This window comes from Lissotriton vulgaris, chromosome 9 (genome assembly GCF_964263255.1).
Source record: "Lissotriton vulgaris chromosome 9, aLisVul1.2, whole genome shotgun sequence".
NCBI lineage: Eukaryota > Metazoa > Chordata > Amphibia > Caudata > Salamandridae > Lissotriton > Lissotriton vulgaris.
In genome coordinates this window covers 732,247,017-732,266,862 of record NC_141697.1, presented here as the reverse complement: position 1 = coordinate 732,266,862, position 19,846 = coordinate 732,247,017, and the positions used below count along the sequence as shown (strand labels likewise).

The following is a 19,846-nucleotide window of genomic DNA, read 5'->3' as shown; positions in this document are numbered from 1 at the left end:
TTTAAAACGTACTCAACTTATCCCCAGCCAGCCTGTTCCTTCTCCACTTTCACGCTCCTTCCCGTCCCAGTTTCTTCTCCTTCCCCCTTCCACCGTCTGTGTATCTGTCTCGCCTGATGATGCTGTTAGAATGTTTTTTTATTGCTTTCTTTCCATGACAAACTCCAATGATTTCTTTACCCTTTAATTTTACTTTCTTCGATACACTTCTAATCTCTCTCTCTCCATTTCTTCCCTAACAGTATCACTCTCTCGTTCTTTCTCGCCTTTCTTGCTTTTTCCCTAATTCCCACTGTCTCACTTCACATTTTCCTTCTCTTGTACTCTCGTACTTCCTCCTTCCTTTCACCTTCCCCCTGTCTCTGCAATCTGGACCTAAAAAGCACAATGAAGCGGCCAGCACTGGCTTTATAGTGCTTTTTGAAAACATCCTGTTATTCACCCCTCCTTCCCCGATTTTCACCCCACACACAATTACCAAAGTCAAAAGCTCTCCCAGGGGCAAGACCTATTAGCGTTGCCAATGATTGTTGGTTTGATGTTGCACAGCAACTTTAGTGGGCATCTAATGCAGTCATGTCATGTTGAAATCTTGTGATTAGAGAAATGGGAAGCAGAGGGATTTAGCTGGAGATCTAATCTTGGGGAAAGCATTGGCAAAAAGGTCCTGTTGTTTTTCAGTCCATTGATCAGTCGAGATGTAATGCCTGTGAGCTGCTGGTAGAGAGAAATAACAACTATGTATTATGGTATTAAGAGCTTAATTTGTGACATCCATGAGCCAATATTTAGTGGGCACTAGGTGTGTCCAAACGTTCTTTGCTGTCAATCTTTTTTTTTTTTTTAATTTTTAAAACCTTTATTGCACATTATCAGCCAAACAAATACGGGCCCACAACCGTCCGGCCGGCCACGACATCATTTAAGCAATTTAGCAAGCTATACGGTGACTCGGTAGTACAGTAATACAATATAACAACAGCCTGAGTTACAAGGACATCTTCGCGCTACCGAGAAAAAGGAGAAGTTAAGGTTAATTTTTAAAGTTTTTTAAAGTATGTTGCAAAGTATAAGAACTAAGAAGGATCAGAGACCAAACATCCACCGAAGACAAGAGAGGGCAACGTCCACCAGAAGAGATCCAACAAGCAAGCATAAGCAAAGTAACGGCACAGGGATGATAAAACAGGATAAAAAAATAACAAAATATATTGCATGCCAGTCGCTGCCCCCCTCACTCAGAACCACCCTACTGACCCAAGGAAGAAACAGGGAAAGGAAAAGATTGTAAGAATAGAGAGAAAATAAGGCCCATAGAAACTGAAACGAACAAAATAAACCCCACCCCCCACCCTACACGCATGCAGAGGCTACGGCCTACCCCCCCCTAGCAGTGTGTCTGTCGCCCAAAAAAGAGTACCCGAAATACAGATATAGGAAGAAAAGGAAGGAAGAAAAGCATCATATAAAACCGGAGGAGGGCCATACGTATGATCTCCCAACAATCATCACGCACATTCTCGGCCGCCCATCCCCGGAACCCCGAACCAATGTGAAATAGCATTCAACTCCCCCGTATATCCTCCGGAGTCCCAGCAGTGCAAGCTACCGCAGTCCAAGAGAGGGGGAACATCCTCAACCCTGCCCCCTGCGATCTGATGTATCTACGTAGTCCAGCTGTACCGAAGCCATCTTGGATAAGATGGACGAACGGAAAGACCACAACAAGACAGGACGCTGTCCACCAAGGCCCTTCCATCTCAAAGCCATGTGTGCAACAGCAGTACAAAAGAGGGCAACGCAGTGCAGCAATCCTCCACGTTCGGTCGGCCAGAGCAGTAGCAGCAGCTGCAAGATAGAGTAGCAAATGTCTCCAATAGACCACAAAGGAGTTTCCAGACATGGCGTCCGAAGACGAGTCCCCATCCACTGCACAAGTCCACAGACACCGGACCACTGCATCACCATCACAGTCCGCATCTTGGGTGTATCGGGATCACATACCTCCAACGCCTCCGAGCACACCTGGGTAGGCAGTCCACAGAAGTCGGACACAAGGTGTGGCGCAGTGTCCCGCAATCGAGAACATGCTCGGTCAGTCGGGGGCACAACAGTGAAAACAGCATCCAGGCGGTTCCCTAGGTCCCGGGCGTTGTCGCGTAAAGCAGTCCGAAAATTACCCAGGGAGCTCAGAATGTCCCCAGTCCGCAATAGTGCCTCAGGAGGGAAGGATGCAGCAGGTCCCTGCACACGGGGCTCGGGAACTCGTATCAGCCCATGAGACTGGTCATCCACGTCTCCATCAAGGAGCTGATAACCTCGCCGGTGCTCCGTATAGCACTGCCGAGCCGGGGGCACAGAGGGAGCACAGTCCATTTTTACACTATGCAGGTGTAAATGTAGTGTTAGCAGCGGCCGTATCTCCAGTTGCAGCCCGGGACCGTGAAATACAAGTTTCGAATGCTCGATCTTTAAAATGGCACCCACTGCATCGCCGAGCGAGACAAGAAAGCAAACAAAGTCATCCACAAGCTGAGGCGATGATACAATGTTGCGATCGCAGCTGCGATAGTTTCCCAGCGTAGAGACGAACGGAGCGGGGCAGAGTAGAAAGCAACAGCGGAAAAACACAATGCAGCCGCTGCTCCCCGCCGGCCGGCTCTGCCCCGTCTATAATGGCCGCTGTTGTTGTGGTTGAGGCCGGCCGACCCCGAGGAACAAAGACTCGGTCAGCGCCAGTCAGTGTCCGGGAGAGGGCGAGGACGCCCCGCCGCTTCCACCGCAGGGAGCGCGCAGGGAAACACACCGTTGGAGTCGGAGTCACCTCCCGGACCCGAAAACTCGACTCAAAGACAGGATTACTGGCAGGATAGGTCACGGTACGGGAGGGAAGCGAAAGGATCGGCGGAGCCGAAGGATTAAGCGGCCATCATGGTTGCAGGCTAGGCTCCTCCTCTTTGCTGTCAATCTTGAAGTAAAGCGGAGTTTTGCCAATGTACTGCTGGAAGTGGATATGTGATTTTGAAAAAAATTCACAAAATGTTTTTACGTAAAGCATGAAGAGTAGATTGTCCTGAGGTGCTCGAAAAGGCACACCTGTGGAAGTGAATAAGGATTTAATGAATCTAATTGTTTGGGTGATGTTGTTAACATTCAAATTGATGCCGCTCGCATGTTACCAAGTTACCTCTTGTCTTATCAGTGTGAAACTCCAAGCAGCAGCGACCACACAGAGGCAACTTAACCACTTCAAGTTTCAAAGCTTTATTCAATTATTAAAAACAATCACAAAAGCAAACAATTTATAAGATACAGGTAACAGGCATTTCAATAAGAAAAAACAGCTCATCAGTAATTGGATTAAAACACCAGGCTTTTCCTATGAGAAACAGCTTTTAGTAAAAAGGTAGCAGTAAAAAAAACAGATATCCAGAGTATCAAGTGCAAGTAACAGTTTCATTGCTTGGGCAGTAGTACGCACAGAAAATTTCTTAAAAACAGGTCTGAGATAACGACGAAGGTGCATATAAAAAAGGCAAATCAGCATAAAGTGCAAGGATGCTTTGGCTAGTGAGTCCATCATAGGTGCAGGGAGATTGGCTATAAATTTTCATATTTGGAAAAGCCACTAGATTATGTACAATACCAAGCCTCAACCTAGTGAGAACAAACTGATGGGATTGCTTGGCAATTGTTTTAAGGTACATAGGCATGCCCCTATCTTCCAACCTATTAGAGTGGTAAAATACGTGGGTTGACAGGAGGCTACATTCAGCCCTGCGCAAGTTAGTTTTGGTCCCTAAAAAGACAATCTTAAGTTCCTTTTTTGGTACAGTAACAGCACTATGGGGGTCACTAACAATATCCAGGTTAAAGATTTCTCTATAAGAAGATGAAACGTAATTTAACCAGGGAATCTTACAGGCATTGTCCAGACAAAGACAATCTAGGATAATCCGCCTGGTAAAGTCAGTCTCATCCTTAACCCAGATTGACCTCCAGACCATTAGAGGTCTCATTCCCATTAGGTCTGTAAGATGATTCAAGCCCACCTCTCTATGGCTCAGTTCATTGGATGCCGAGGAAGGTAGGCAAAGGAGCCTTTTAACTCCTTGGCTGCTCGGCATTTTCCCCTGCTGTGCTGAGAAATCGAAAATCCCCCTTATGACGAGCTGGGCTCGGCATGAGCGTGTGAGCGCCCTGCTTCATGACGAGCCCAGCTCGTCATGATCCTGGAAGGGGTTAATGAACTGGTTCTCAGTAACTTGCAATTCCCTGTGGTTACAATAGCCCCATATGCCAGAACCATATAAAGCAATGGATACACATCTATGCCTATAGATATTCAACATGTCTGGAATGCGGCGGCTACCCAACTTTGAAGCAAAGCGAAATACTCCAGAGGAGCTTTTGCCCATCCTAGCATTTACATTTAAAATCTCAGGAGCCGAAGTTCCTCTGTTATAAAAAGTTACACCAAGATAACAGAATCTGTCCACAACCTCTATTCTGTGGTTATTAAAATGAAACGGCTTGGTAAGTTTCATACGTTTCCCACAGGCCATGATGTAAGTCTTAGAGTTGTTGATTTTCAGTTTTCTCCCCTTAATAAAGTCATAGAAATAGTTCATTAACTTTTGGAGCCAGTTTGGAGTACGAGAGAGTAGGACCGTATCATCGGCATATAGCAGGACCGGCACAGGATGATCACCAACCTGCGGGGAATCTGCCTGTACCCTCTTCAGTTCGGACTCGATGGAATTTATAAAAAGGGAGAAAAGTAGTGGGGCCAGCACACAGCCTTGCCTTATGCCGGATTTAACCCTAATTTTCTCAGTGCATTCCCCTGCATGACCATAGCGAATCTGGGCCAATAGTTTGCTGTAGAGTCTAGCCAGGAAATATATAATTGCAGGGGGGGCTCCCATTTCCAGTAGGGTGGACCATAACAGAGAATGGTCCACGAGATCAAATGCACTCGAGAGATCAGCGAAACAGAGAAATAAGGAACCCTGTTTCGCTTTACTGTACTTCCCGATGAGGAGGTCGAGATTAATACACTGCTCTGTTGTCCCAAGACCTTTACGGAAGCCGTATTGGGATTCCGCTAGAATTTTATTATCCTCTGCCCATTCCTCTAAACGCTTCAGTAGGACCCTACTCCTGATCTTAAGGGAGGAATCCAAAAGGGAGATAGGGCGGTAGTTCTTAGCCTCTCCTCTATCTCCCTTCTTATAGATGGGTAAGATTATGGATTCACTCCAGGTAGGTGGTGTATTCTCACTAACTGAAGCATTGAACACCTGAGTTAGAAGTGGATTCCATAGTACCGGGTTGGATTTATACAGGTCAACCGGGACCCCATCGGGTCCCGGTGCCTTTCCCCCCTTATTTATTTATTTATTTATTTATTTTATTAATGACATTTGTAGAGCGCGTACAATTACCCGTGGGCGTCTCGGAGCTTCTCTTCAAACATGGGAGAGGGGGAACAAGCGCAATCCTCCCTGGTCGGTTCGAAAATTTCAGAAAAGTAAGTAACCCAGTTTGCTTCGCTAACCTGGGCTGACAATACGGGGAAGTCTTCTTTGACCAGAAAAGGGCTGTTGACAATGTTCCAGAAGAGCTTGCTATCATGCAATATAGCTGCTTTATCAAGAGCATCCCAAGCTTGCTCCCTTAGCTCTTGTTTTCTGCGGGTTAAGTGCATTTTATAAGTCTGTCTAAGGGATATAATACCCACCCTGTCCCTGGGTTGTTTAGTGAGTGCCAGCTTAAGTTCCCAAAGGGATTTGGTACACATGCTATCAAACCAGCCAACTTTTTCCTTCTTAGTTAGGCCTTTGGTGATGGTAAGCGTTCTTTTTAGGTCGAGCTCTCGACCTATTGCTACCAAGTTCCTTTTCAAGCGACCTAGATCTGGCCACGAGCGCCGATTACACATCGTGAACGCGCCCCCTGGCCCCGCCCCCCCAGCCGTGCACATCTCCGATCTCAGCCAGCCATGCCTCTCTCAGTTCCGCGCACACACACACTCTGCATACACACACTCTGCATACACACACACTCTGCATACACACACACACTGCATACACACACGCAGGTACACACACTGCATACACACCCTCACCCCCCCACCCACCCACCCACCTACTCACGGGCTCACGCACACACACAGTCACACACGTGCATCCACACACTCGAAGTGCCCATCTCCTGTCTCGCTACCCTGATGCACAAAAAACACAGTATTTACACGTCCCCCCCCCTACTCACCGGGCTGACTCAGGAGTCCCCCGCTGCTCTCGAGGCCGGTCCTTCCCCCTAGGTGTGCAGGGTTAGCGGCTCAGGCTCGGCAACAGCAGGCGACGCAGAAGGTGATGACGAGCTCCCTAGACGTCCGATGTGCATGCTCACGGTGTGACTTGCTCCCGTACAGCTGAGGTGCATGCTCACGTACAGCTGAGGTGCATGCTCACGTCGTTATCCTTCGCTTGGTCTAGTAACGGGATCCGCTGGCGCAGGTCCGAATTGGGAGGATGGTTCGCTTCACGTTGGCCGTTCTAAGTAGCAGAGCTGTGGAAGGTAATACTTCATGTTGTGGGAGAGTCGATTCAGGCTTGTTTAATGTTGTAAAAGGGGTTCTCAAAAGTGCTACCCAGCTTTGCTGGTTGGCTACAAGCTTGCGTGCACGTGCGCGTGAACACTCGGCCATCTGCTTTGCTTTTCCTGCCTTTCCTGTGCTTTCTAGTTTGTACCTGTGGCTGCTGCGTTTTACAGCGCAAACAGAATGGAATATTTGTACATCATTCTTATCTCCGTAAGAAACTTGTTTAAACAGCACCTATATGTGAAAGTTAATCAAAGCAAGATTTAAACTTTCTCTCTATGATAACCATCTTTACAAGGGGGCAACATTTCACTTTATTGTGCCACTTCAGACTCCCATTCAAACACATCTACTAACTATTGGGACGTTTCACACCCAGACTTGGCGTTTCACACCACTACAGACTTGCGGGCGGCTTCAGTGGTTGTCTTTCAGAAGCAAGGTGTTGATGCATTTCAAACGCATTCGGCTGGGAAGCAACTTTGTCCTTTCAGCCAAGGCGGTGTCGGCAGCCTATGTCTGGAAATCAGTAGTTTAAATAAAAAATGTATATTTACATACCACTTTTTATAATCTGTTCAACCAGATGCCAACGTTTATGATTTTTTTTCAAACAGCATGGTGAAGCACCTTTATTTATTCTTTCGTTTCTCAACGTCTCCAGCTGCCTTCCCTTTCCCCCTCCTTCGCGGCCCTCTCTGTCTCCAGTCACCAAGGTGTCTCCCGTTTTCTCTGTAGTCTGTGTTCCTTCGTTTTCCCCTTCCCACACTAGTGCTTTTTTTCCATTTATCCGGTTTGCCCGGTTCCTTTATTATTATTCTTTGCAAGAGTAAAAAGTATTGTTTTAAGGTATGGAGATTTTACTCTATCGTAAAGCTTTGCGGAATACTTTTTTGATGCATTAATGTCTAAATCGGTTTATTAATTTTTCAGAAGTGCTATATTTTGGGTGTGGGCCAGAAAGGTCCATGTGGCAACCAATGTAGCGCTTTTTTTTTCTTCTTTTGTCTGAGGGCAGAGCGAGCTTTGTTGCATGGGAGCTGGAACTCCTGGATAATCGGAGTGTTGGCTCAGTAAAGTTAGCATAGCTATACATATTGCTCTCCCCAACATAACTTGTTTTTTACTTTCATGCAAGAAGGGTGTCCAACGAGGGTTGGGATCCATGACACCTTTTAAGGATAACCACTATGTAAATCAATAGCATTTATATCAATTAAATGCATATTTCTCATATGTGTATGGCTTGTTTAATTAGCGTGGCCGCGCTGGACTCCCACGCAGTTTCTCTCACCCCTCCTGCAGCATATCCCTCATTGACTCGAACCGCTTCGTCTTTCCCCTCATTAACAGCCTTGTTCTTTGACCGGCTGTGACGAATGGTTTGTCACACGTGCACAGCGCCCATGGGGTCGCTGCACCTTCCTGCAGGAGCTCACACTCTTATAAAACGGTCCATGCCGTCCCACGTAAACTTCAGTGCTCATTGCTTTTCACCGTAGAATGGCAGATTTAATTTTGTGAGTGTTTTTTTACGTGTCGTGTTTACTGCAGGCGCTTTCCAAGAGTTAGGCCATTTTTAGACCCCTCGGGGACTCGTATGCAAAATGTAGGGTGTCAGAGCTGCTCCCTCCACCCTGAGCAAACTGCGTCAACCATCTGCGAGATGAATGAGTGTTGCACCCTGCTAGTGTGAAAGCTTCCGAATGCCCTGGAAGTTGGTGACTGTTGCTGCTCCTGCACTGTCGCCGTGTACACTGTCACTGTCACAACAGACGATAACAGTTTATTTCAGGAAGTGCTCACGCATTCACCACCTTTGAACAGCTCAAACCACAACAGACTCACTTTAGATGATGATTGTGACAAAACATGGTAGAGTTCTATGCCAGGCTTCACCTCAGGGACAGTTTGTGTGCTCCTCTGCAGTTCTGGTTTTGGTCTTTCCTCGCCATCTGCTGCTTGCCCATTCACATCCCTGCCCCCCCTTCTCTATCTTACTCTTCCAACCAAATGCTTTTTTCCACCATTTGCTTACATCCCCAACACCCAGCTCCTCCATCGCTGCTTCCTCTGAGCCTCTTCCCACTGCAAACAAAACAAGCATTGGAATAGCCCACCAGGTCTCGCTTTTGGGACCTTCTAAGTATTTTCTGATGGAGAGTCATTTTTTAGACCCCCCCTCTATTCTTTCTCACCCTCTCTCTCTCTTGCTCCTTCTCCCACTCCCATTCCCTCTTCCCGCCCCTCCTTCCCTCACTCTCTCGCTCTCTTCCTTCTCTCTTTCTTTCTCCCCCTCTCTCCTCCCTCCCTCCCCTCTCTCTTTCTCTCCCTCCTTCTTACCTCCCCTCTCTCCACCCTCTCTTGCCCCTTCCTTCTCTCTCTCTTGCTCCCTCTCCCCTTCCCTCTCTCTTGCTCCCTCTCCCCTTCTCTCTTCTCTCCCTCCATCTCTCGGCCCTTCTTTCTCTCTCTCTCTCCCTCTTCCCTCCCTCTCCTCTCTCTCTCTCCCCTTCCTTCTCTCTCTCACCCTCTTGCATCCCATCCCTACCTCACTCTCCCTCCCCCTTCCTTCTCTTTCTCTCTCCCTCACCCTTCTCCCTTTCCTTCGCTCTGTCTCTCATATATTCAGTGCTTTTCAGGTACATTTGCAAAATATACTTTTGTGACCTCTGTCACATGAAACTAGGGTGATTCTTCTCTTGTAGTTGCATACTTGATCTAACACAGTTGTTTTCTGTAGTGAGAAGATATGAGCGCACGTTCCGCGAATGTCTGAGCTGGGTTCCGGGTCTTCCCGGCTGTGATTGGTTGTAAGGTGGAACACAAACAGAGGCAGAAGTTACACAGTGATGTTTCCCATATGCCGTTAAATGAGAAGGGGATGTTGATGAATAAACACGTTACAAATCTGCCCCACTCCACGCAAATATTCGACAAACACATCGTTTAAATACATAGGGTAAACTTGGGGAGATACTAAAAAAATACACTATTAGGTAGAACTGAGGCGCCCGCACGCTTCAGTGATCAATGCTCTTCACCTTACTCCTTCTAAGGATAAAGAGGTAAGGAGGACAGAAGAAAGGTTACTCAATAGGGGAGAAATTAAGACTGCAATTAACACTTTAGAAGCCAGCGGCATAACGAGAGAGCCTTGTTTTAAGGCATGCGTTGTGCCCTGGACTCTCCCTCCCAACAAATCGACTCCCAGCCTCACTTTCTCTATCTTCTCTGTCTCCCCTTGCCCTGACACACTCTGCACCCTCACACACTCTGCACCCTCACACTCTGCACCCTCACACTCTGCACCCTCACACTCTGCACCCTCACACACTCTGCAATGGAACATACACTCCAAATAATACCACTCAGTGCCACATAATTACACGGCACACAATTACATTCTACTGAATACAACATAACCTCCCCATAATACCACTCAGTGCCACATAATTATATGCAACATAATTACACTGCACTCAATGCTAACAAACACTCCAAATACCACTCAGTGCCAGATAATTACACGCCACAAAATTACACTCTACTGAATACAACATACACTCCCCATATTACCACTCAGTGCCACATAATTACACGCCACATAATTACACTCTTCTCATGCAACATAAATACACTTTATCTATCGCCCTCACTCTATCTATCTATCTATCTATCTATCTATCTATCTATCTATCTATCTATCTATCTATCTATCTATCTGTCGCCCTCACTCTATCTATCACCATAACTAGTGTATTGGACTGCCTGATAAGCTACTCACCATATCATTTCCCAGGAATCTTAATTTATTTAATAGGCTGCAGGCAGGACGGGATGTGCATGAATCAATTAATTACTTAAGAACATGGCAGCATTCATCTCTGGTTAAACTTTTGGCGGAGCAGGATATAATCTACTTCGCTGTTGTCACCTCTTTGCCACTTTGCCATTCTCTGAGAACTTGTAATCTTTGTGATTTACATAACTATCTGCAGGCAGGACGAACGTACATTAGGCATTTATTAATTGTACAAATAAACATGGCAGTCAATCGTATCTGGTAACACTTCTGGCCGAGCGGGTAATACTAACGGCTACTAAAGTAAGAGCAAAGGACTACGCGCCTTAGTCACCGATTACGACCCTGTCCTTCGGCGGCATCTAACGCGGCTTTCACTCGGAAAGTAAAACCAACGTTTTCGCCATGCTGTGCTGCTATCAGGAAAGCGTGCACACTTGGCAAGGAGCCAGGACTGGGACCAGGTAGGACTGTTTCTTTATACTATCACACCCAGCTTGTGCTGTTCTTTTTTTTTTTATTGGGGTGGGGGGTGGGCAATGGGCTTGTTTGTGGTTATTTAGACTTAAAAATGTATTCATAATGTCACAGTCGCGTTGTCATGCTGCGTGCATGCGAAGTCCGGCAAGCCGCATCCAGATCTGTCTGTCTGTCTGTCTATCTGTCTATCGCCCTCACTCTGTCTATCTGTCTATCTGTCTGTCTGTCTGTCTGTCTATCTATCTATCACCCTCACTCTATCTATCTATCGCACTCACTCTATCTATCTATCGCATCACCACAGCATCACTCAGCACCACCACAGCATCACTCGGGGGCACCACAACATCACTATACGCTACCAAAGCATCACTGAAAGCCACAGCATCACTTGTCGCCACCACATCATTCAGCGCCACCACAGCATCAATCTGTGCAACCATTCAACAACAACTGGTTCAAATATGTTCCCTCAATGTTTCAAGCTTTATTACAAATGTCACAAAAATTAGAAGCCATTGTTATGTGTAATATCACATCTAAGTCACGTAAATACAACACATATTGCATTACAAATGCTATAGGTGTCATATTTGCGAAAATTAAAACTATTGGCAAGATGCTCCCTCGGGAGCAAAAGCTGCGCTTTACAAAAAACCATAAATATCAAATATCAAATGACAACGCTATTAATTTCGGTATTTTCAAAACCAACACATAAATAAAAAAAATTGTCATTTACAATACCAATAGCTCAAACTTTCCTAAGGCGAGACCTATTGCATTGCAAATGCTTGTTATAATTGTACCTAGTTCCACAAAATCAGCTAAAATACACTCAGGTGATGCCTCTGGATCCAAACATTTCAAAATTGCCACAGACCCTGCTTCTAAGATTTTAAGCTGCAGCCTCTCGGAGTTATCCATACACCACTTGATACGTATACCATTCTGCCTACAAGGGGTTACATCTTCAACTGTTAGGCGTTGAGTGTTAGCTGGAGCCCCCCAAACAGAAATCAGCATTGTAACAGCATTATGATCGCTACTTCCAAGGTCGACAACATTAGGAACCGTACAAGGTGGGGCAAAATGTACAGAAATTAATAAATGATCGATAACAGAGGCCGAGTTCAATCCTACAAAGGTTGGTACGGGATTACCATCCGCATCTGTGGCCGGGGGATGTATCATAAGGTCCATGTTTAGCATCAAGGAATTGAGGGAATCACCATAGGGAGAATGAATAAAGTGTGCCCGGTTTTCCCCATTGTCCCCATCATACCCACAAGTCCTGGTGAATGAATGGGGACAGGTGCGAATGTTAAAATCCCCTCCCCAGATGATATCGTAGGGTTTATGAATGCCTTTACAAATATTACTCACGGCTAAGCCTAACTCATCCACCACAGTGGTATTAGAAGCATCAAACAAATTGTTGTAATGATTAATCAGCATAATTATGTGGCCCCTGTTATGTTCCAGAATTAAAATTTGTGAATGGAGACCCACTGTCAGATGTAACTTCTTGCGAACAGGGAGATTTACCGAAAGTAAAATTACTAACCCCCCTTTGGCCCTGCCCATATTAGACCTTTGTGCCGAGTTGTTATAAGACACAAATCCATCGAGGATGATATCAGTGGTTACCCATGTCTCTTGTAGACATAAGACATCAAAGTCAGAAAGGATGTCGCTCCATCCCAGGGACGACATTTGCCAACTCCAACCTGCAATATTCCAGCTGGCAAATTTGAGGTCAGGGATACAGGGGGCTGGTACACTGATCTCAGGTACAATAGAGATAGAGGGCTTATTGGCAGCTAGGGGAACCATCGGGACAGGAGAAAGGGCAGTGACAAGAGGGTTGACTCCCTTAGGGGGTATGTGCACCAGAGTAGAAATGGAAGATGTTCTGGGTGCTAGACATTGGCCCAAGGCTGCAACTAGAGTATTATCAGCTGTTACAGTTCCCTTGGGAGTTGTATATCTCGGGGCAGTGGTAAGGGGCATTGCTGGTGGAGAAGTGGATAATGAACCGATACCCGTTGTTACAACTAGATTGTTACCTATAGTGGGAGGAGTGGGAACTGGAGCTGGGGGCAGTCAATCAACACCATCCAACCCGTTGAGACAGTTGAATCGATTGAAATCATAGAAAGGGGTCTCAGGGGGCAAAAAAAACGGTCTTGCTTCATACCCACGAGGTCTACCCCTCCGCTCGACCCTCGTCCAATTACCACGAGCTTGGTCATGGCGCATGTGAATAGGGGGGGGGGAGGGGGGAAGGACACTGGCAGTGTCTGAATGGTGGAATCGAGAGATCTATTAAACCCAGCACATATGTGTAAAACTGTCCTAGTCTCAAACTCACCGTAATACAATCCCCTGTTATGGACTTTCTGGTTTTACCAAGCCAGGGTACCCTTCTCACCATGATAATTTCATTATTAAAGTGGGCCGGGAGGGGTCTATTCCAGTTCAGCTATTTAATGACTCTGCTTTTAAGTGAAAGAAAATTCTCACATTCTCCTGCCTCTAGGGGGGACACCAGCCATGACTTCCATGAAACGATTGGTCTCAGGGGGCATGTCAGGTCTACGTGGTCTAGGAACAAACTTTTCGGGGTTGGGGGAACTATATGGTCATTAGATATGGTCCCATTGGTAGCTGACGTAGGGTGACCTACTGGTAGCAGAGATGGAATAATAGAACTGCTACTTAGTATCGGGGCTGGGTTGCCCATAGGGGGTTGCAAAGAAGGGGCAGCAGCAGGAACCACTAAAGAGGGTCCAAAATTGGTTGGGGGAATTTGAGAATTAGAAGGGTTGGAAGGAGAGTTGGACTCAGATAGTCTAGCTAGAATAGCGGCCGAGGTTTTCTCGATATTGGATAAACTGAGTTCAATACGCTCCATTTTAGACTCTAGGGGTCCTGAAAATACAACTGGCGTCCCAACAGCAATGGCAGCAGCACCCCACAAAGCTGAGTCTTCAACAGCACACCCCTTATTTCCTTTCCAAAAAGTTTAATTAAAAGTGTAAGCAAATCTGTACAGTTTGATATCAGTTATTTAAATTACGTCTGGTCCTGTTGACTTTGTGTAACACTTTCCTGAAACGATAAATCACCTACATTTAGAAGTTTCTGTAAAACACCCAGCACTTAAGTTCTCTTACATGTTTTACCAGCCTCAAACCTTTGTCTTTGTTTTCTTCCCCGAAGTACTGTTGGCCATAAACCCTGGAACACCTTGCAGATTTTTCTTGTTTGCCCTTTTTTTGCCAGTGCCAGTTCTTCCATGAAAAGTAATACCTTTACTGCTAGGCGAGTGAATTTTAAAGCACTAAGAGTTATTTTGAATCTTAAATGATATTTTTTTCACTTGAAAGTGCTGCTTTGGCTTTATCCAAAAAACAAACATCTTTCTAAATCCACTGAAGTAACTCTACTCCATCCATTGGCCTCTTGCAGCTTTGTCTTTTTTTTTATGCCAAGTGAAAGACCTTCATCACGTGACTCAAAACGTTTAACAATTATTTGTGATGATTTTTCAATCTTTGCTCATGCCCATAGGGTTCATCTCTTGTTTTATAACTCAGAACGCCAATAAGGTCAGGATAAATCATGAGTTGGATGCAAAGTGGACCACTGGCTTACCCATCACAACCTAACTTTTTGGTATTTTCCTAATAGGTCAATATTCTACATAATCTTCCTCATGTTGTGCAGGAAACCGTACTGACAATAAGTGATGGTGTATTGACAAAGGGTCTAATATTTCATTCCACAAAAGAGTCTGTAAAAGGTCAGCTTTTTTAGTTTCATGTTCTACTTCTAAAAACACTATTTTGGGCTTAATATTCAGTTTGTCCTAACTTGAATGTGTATTCAAATTCCCAGGTTCTACTTACCGGAATGTTCTTGATGACTCTTTACAAAAGACAATAGCAAGAACACTCTTAGGTTCTACCTAAAATGCATTTCATTTTCTTTTTTATGTCGCTGTCTTTACAAATCTCAGTAAGATGAATACCTTTAGAAAAAAGGGACTAAAGCTGTTGTACTTCACCTTCTCCTTATCTTCCTTTTTTTCTTTAGGATACACCTTCGCCATGTTTTTCTAACCTTCCTTGGATCCTCCTGATCTTCAACTCTACCTGTGTCAAAACCCGAGAAAAACATAGCATCATCAATATTGTCTTGGGGTCATGCGATTCTTTTGTGCTGGGCCTGATAGCATAAGAGAAACTTTTCTAATGCAGCCTCCAAATTATCACAGATTCTTCCGCTTCTCTTTTTTTCACTGACGTTTTGAGTCTGTTGTCAGTACACATGTAAATTGTTTAGCCCATCACTGACTTATCTCGTCCTAACGTCTGTATTATCATCCATATCTATCTCCCTACTTTGCTTGTTAAATGTATCGGAAACCTTGTACAATAGCAACACCCATGTAACTCCACTGTCCATGCGCTTTGATACTAACTACCCATCTGAAATATTCACTACTACCCAAGCCTCTACATTGGCTGTCGACAATAAGCAATTTATAAAATCTAGCTGTTCCCCACTGACCAAGATTGCTGCAAAAGTCTTTCTAAAAAAAGCTCCCAGTCTTTAGATTGAGCTGTGCCACCAAGGTATTTATCTGTTCTTTGTGTAGCAAAAAAGAAGTAAGATTGAAGTACTTTCTATTTACTGGGAGATTTTTGAAAATCTTCTAAATGGCTTGGAATTTCTTCTGCGAGTTGCAGTTGTCACTCCTCCCTGGTATTCCAGTCTGACTAATTAGGTAGTTTTGTAAAGACTCCTCAAAGAAACCCCAGATTTATTTTAGCCAAACATTTGTGATTATGACAATTATAAAATACCATTTCTTAAAGCTAAAAAAAGCACCAAAGACATTTGTCCTTCTACATTTATAGTGTGTCTATTAACCATGCGGCTGAGTTGATGTTTTCAACAATGTGTTTTTTCGAAAAAGTGTTAATGAAAATGAACATTTTATAATTGTAATTTTAATTTGTCTTCAGCATGCATGACAATCGTTGGGAGGAGAAGGAGGCAGAAGTGGGATTGGTTTCCACGGTGGAGAAGGAATGTATTGTTGAGAAGCCGGTATGTTTAAATTAAGTTTATCTCTCATTGAAGAGAAGAAAAATGTGTTGTCAGCCTAGTTTTGCCTGGTCATGTGCTTTATTAATTAGTAGCTTATGTACAGGTATTTTTCTTATTACTCTCCTGCAATTTATTTAGAAAGCCATTAGCAATGACTTATGCTTTATGATACAGGTTTTCACCTCTACAATCTATGAATGAAAAGTTTTATAAAGCGCATGTATGCCTAGGCGTCTTAGCGCTAGCTGCAAGAGATCGAATACAAAGAGGTTTACATTTACCCAAAAGCAAAAGGAGGGACAAAAATAATAGTGACCACAGCAACCACTATTGTTGAAGTAATATTGTCTGGCTGTAGAAACCGTTAATGCTCTGAGTTTCTTTGTATACCTTTGTGAAGGTAAAGACATTAGTTTCTTTCTGCAGCTTCTCACAACATGCTCCCTTTTACCAGTTAACTGCCTTTTTGCAGCTTGTGCTTGTGTTCTCCCTGCTTGTATTCAACGCCGACCTCGCCTGTATCCACACGAGATGTGGGACCTAATATTGAATCCCTAAGTCAAAGGCTCTGTCAATAGTTGGAAACGTTTTTTAACCCTCCGAGATCAGTAGGATTTATACTTGGAAAAGAAATGTAATGGATGCTGAAAGTTAAAAACAAAAAAGCAAAAAAATCCCGTAAAGGACCGAAAATTACTAATCATTGGATTTTGCAGTTGATTTGATTATCCATTAGCTGTTGAGAATGATGTGCTGGCAGGAAAAGAAGAGTGAATTTTATGCTGCAGTGTAGCTTATTGTTCTGTTAGGGAGTTTAAACTTGGAAAGGCTGAGCTGCCTGATGTGGGCAAGTGAAGTTATAATGAGAGTGAAAGAGGAATCAGGTAGGCAAGATTATTTGTTTGCTTTAGACAAAGGAATGACAAAGACTCGTAGAGGGTCTTTCTTCCTTTATGGTCCCCAAATTGCAATTTCACCTCTTTTAGATAAAAGATCTTTTACCCTCTCTGCCATGAGGGCGTCAAATGAATCTTTGGTTATTTTATGTGTGGGTATTTTATAATGGAACATGGTTTGCTGTGGGTTTTGTGGTTCTGTCAGAATAGTTGGGTATTGTTGAATAGGTTCATTGAGAAAATGATCAAGTGTTCAGCTTTATTAAATGTGTTTTGATGGCTACTTCCTCACATTTACAATATTGCCAGGCACCAGACTGGAACCGAACATCTTTTTCAACAGTTTTCCCTGCATGTCGGTGGGTGGCGCTGTTTGGCTCCGTGATTACTTCGTACTGCCCCAGAACTACCAGAGCAGACCAACTTATAAGTACCACCTCTGCTCGTTAACGAAAGATCCTTTGTTTGTGTTCCATTTGATACGGAACTAGAGCTCCACTCCCAACTTTGTCTATTTTCCAATAAATCCACATTTGTTTCTAGACTGTTTGCTTGGGAAGATGTCCCCTACGCAGACAACTGGATTTAAACCATGCTGGAACTGCGGAAAGTAGATGGCTGTCACAAAGCCAAACATGAGCTTGGTTCTTGGGCCCTGGTTACCACTAAAAGTTGTGCGATAAGTGCCTCCTCAGGTACCATGGCTGTGCGGTGCAGTGGGATGGCGTTTTGTCACTGAGCATAACAAGAGGTAACTGTTGAAGCAGATATCTCGCTCCAAATCACCAGGCCATTATCCATCATGGTCATGAGGTCAATCCAGTGCAAAGTTGAGTTCCCACTCAAAGTTTTCCTATAAGTTAAAGCCATTAGTGCAAGAAAGCATAGCAAGACTCAACCCCATCCTGCTACTCAGTCCGATGAGACGTTGTTGGGGCGACACTCAAAGGGTCCAGCATCTTCTGACTCTAAGCCGGTTCAGCAGTTTGTCTGAGCATCTCGTGAATTTCACGGGCGTTATCGACACAGCAGCCTTCAAGGAGGCCGTAATAGACACTACCTGCTACCTCTGAAGCATCTTTGGGCCTCATGAACCTGCAAGGGCTTCCAGTTGGAAATTCACTGATGGGTCCTCCCCTAATGCAGACTATTCCCTTGACACCCATTACCTGACCCTCATGGACTCTGGTCAATACTGCCACTCCAGCCACGAGGTCCACACCAGTCCCCTGCTGGCACCCAAATGGACTCCACCAGTGCCAGTATCAGAAACCCATCTGAAATGGAGCTCTGTCCTGAACCGGCATGTTCCCGTGCCAGGACTATGTCACATGATAAAATCACCACGGTGCAACTAATAGTTATTCAATCAGACCTTCTTCTCCCTTTTCTTCCTCTACACCAGTGCTTTCAGAGGCCAGAGTCCTTATTCAATTCCCTAGGACTTATCTAAAGCCGATGAAGCGAGGATGAGGACAATTTCCACCCACCCCGCCCATATTACACTGATAAAGGGTTGTACTTAGACTTAGAAAATGCCAGTTGGCTAGCTACAGCCCCAAAGACAAAGCTGTAATCTCCACCTATCCACTACCATGTCTGTCAGTGGAAGAAAGGGCCTCTTTTGCTATAGTGGTGCGAAGGGCAGCAAAGATGCTGGATCAGCATTTGCGTACTATAGAACCCAAAACGCCTGATGTCTTAAGGCCTTGTGCTGCAGGTCCACAAGTGAAGTCAATACAAATGTTTTTCCTTGAAACCCCCACATAGGGAGTCAAAATGTATTGATGCCTTTGGCAAGAGAATTTTCTCCTCAGCAAGTCTGGCTTTACGTTCTTTGTACGCAGTTTGTCTTCTGGGCAGTTTTACCCACACAGAATGGGACATGGCCCATTATATCTTGCTGGCCATCCCTCTGAGCTTTTGGTCTTCGGCAGCCCACTATACACAGGATGGACAGGATGCAGCAAATTATGTCGGGATGCTGGACAGGACACCACCAACTGCATAGGCTGTGCTATTGGCAACAATGTGGTGTTTAGACACACCTGGATGCGATTAACCACATTTTCAATCACCCCTGATGGACATACCCTTTGGTGAAAAGGCAAATTCGCCATTCAATTGATCCTTTGTGTTATGATCCACAACTAGACAATTAAACCAGCAATACAGTAAGTTCAAGAGCTATACCTGAGGTTTTAGCCTACTGTATTCCGCTGAGACCACTTGCACCAGCAAGAGCAGCAATCCACCAGCTCTTCCTCCCCTGCTGAAGCTTCCCCCTTCTTTTAAATTTGCTCTTCCAGGCCCACAACCCGTTCGCAAGGCAGGATATGGCTTTTATGCCCCAGCCGAAAATAGATCACCTCAGACTTTGGTTTCACAAATTAATTCAAAGGACTATGTCCTGCCTTTGATGTTATCTCCTCCTTCTATTCCCGCCACACACGAACTATTTTCAGCAGACCATTCCTCTATTCTCATGCAAGAAGTCGTCACCCTCCTGCTGCCAAACATGCCATTGAGTGAGTGCCTGATTTGGAGAGGGGTAACAGGTGCTAGATGTGGTACATTCTCATACTAAATAAGGAAGGAGGCCTCAAGCCTTTACTGCACTGCCAGCTGTTGAATGCCTTCCTGAAAAATGACAAATTCAAATGCTTGGTCTGGCTCAAACCACCTCTACTCTGGATCGGGGGACTGGATGGTATTCCAGGACTTGCAGGAGACTTATTTATCCTGTACCTCTCCTGTAGTCCCACAGAAGTTACCTGCGATTTCACATTGGGGTTGTGTGACCGGGCAGACCTGCCCCAGGGGTCACATGAAGGACTGGTGGACTGTCTTACCTCCGTCACCCTCTCTCTCTCTCTCTCTCTCTCATCCCCAACAGGAGAACTGGTCCTGGGACATGGATCAGGATACATATGGAGA

At 45.0% G+C, this 19,846-nt stretch overlaps 1 protein-coding gene across 6 annotated transcripts in view; it reads left to right on the top strand.

Annotated features, from left to right (window-relative positions):
* Window positions 1-19,846, top strand: part of CCDC9 (coiled-coil domain containing 9) — a 515,467-nt gene that overhangs the window by 242,499 nt on the left and 253,122 nt on the right. For all 6 annotated transcript variants that reach the window (XM_086938478.1, XM_086938474.1, XM_086938477.1 and 3 more), the window contains exon 12: window positions 15,929-16,013. In XM_086938478.1, coding sequence (XP_086794604.1) covers window positions 15,929-16,013 — 85 coding nt within the window. The remainder of the gene's footprint in view (window positions 1-15,928; window positions 16,014-19,846) is intronic.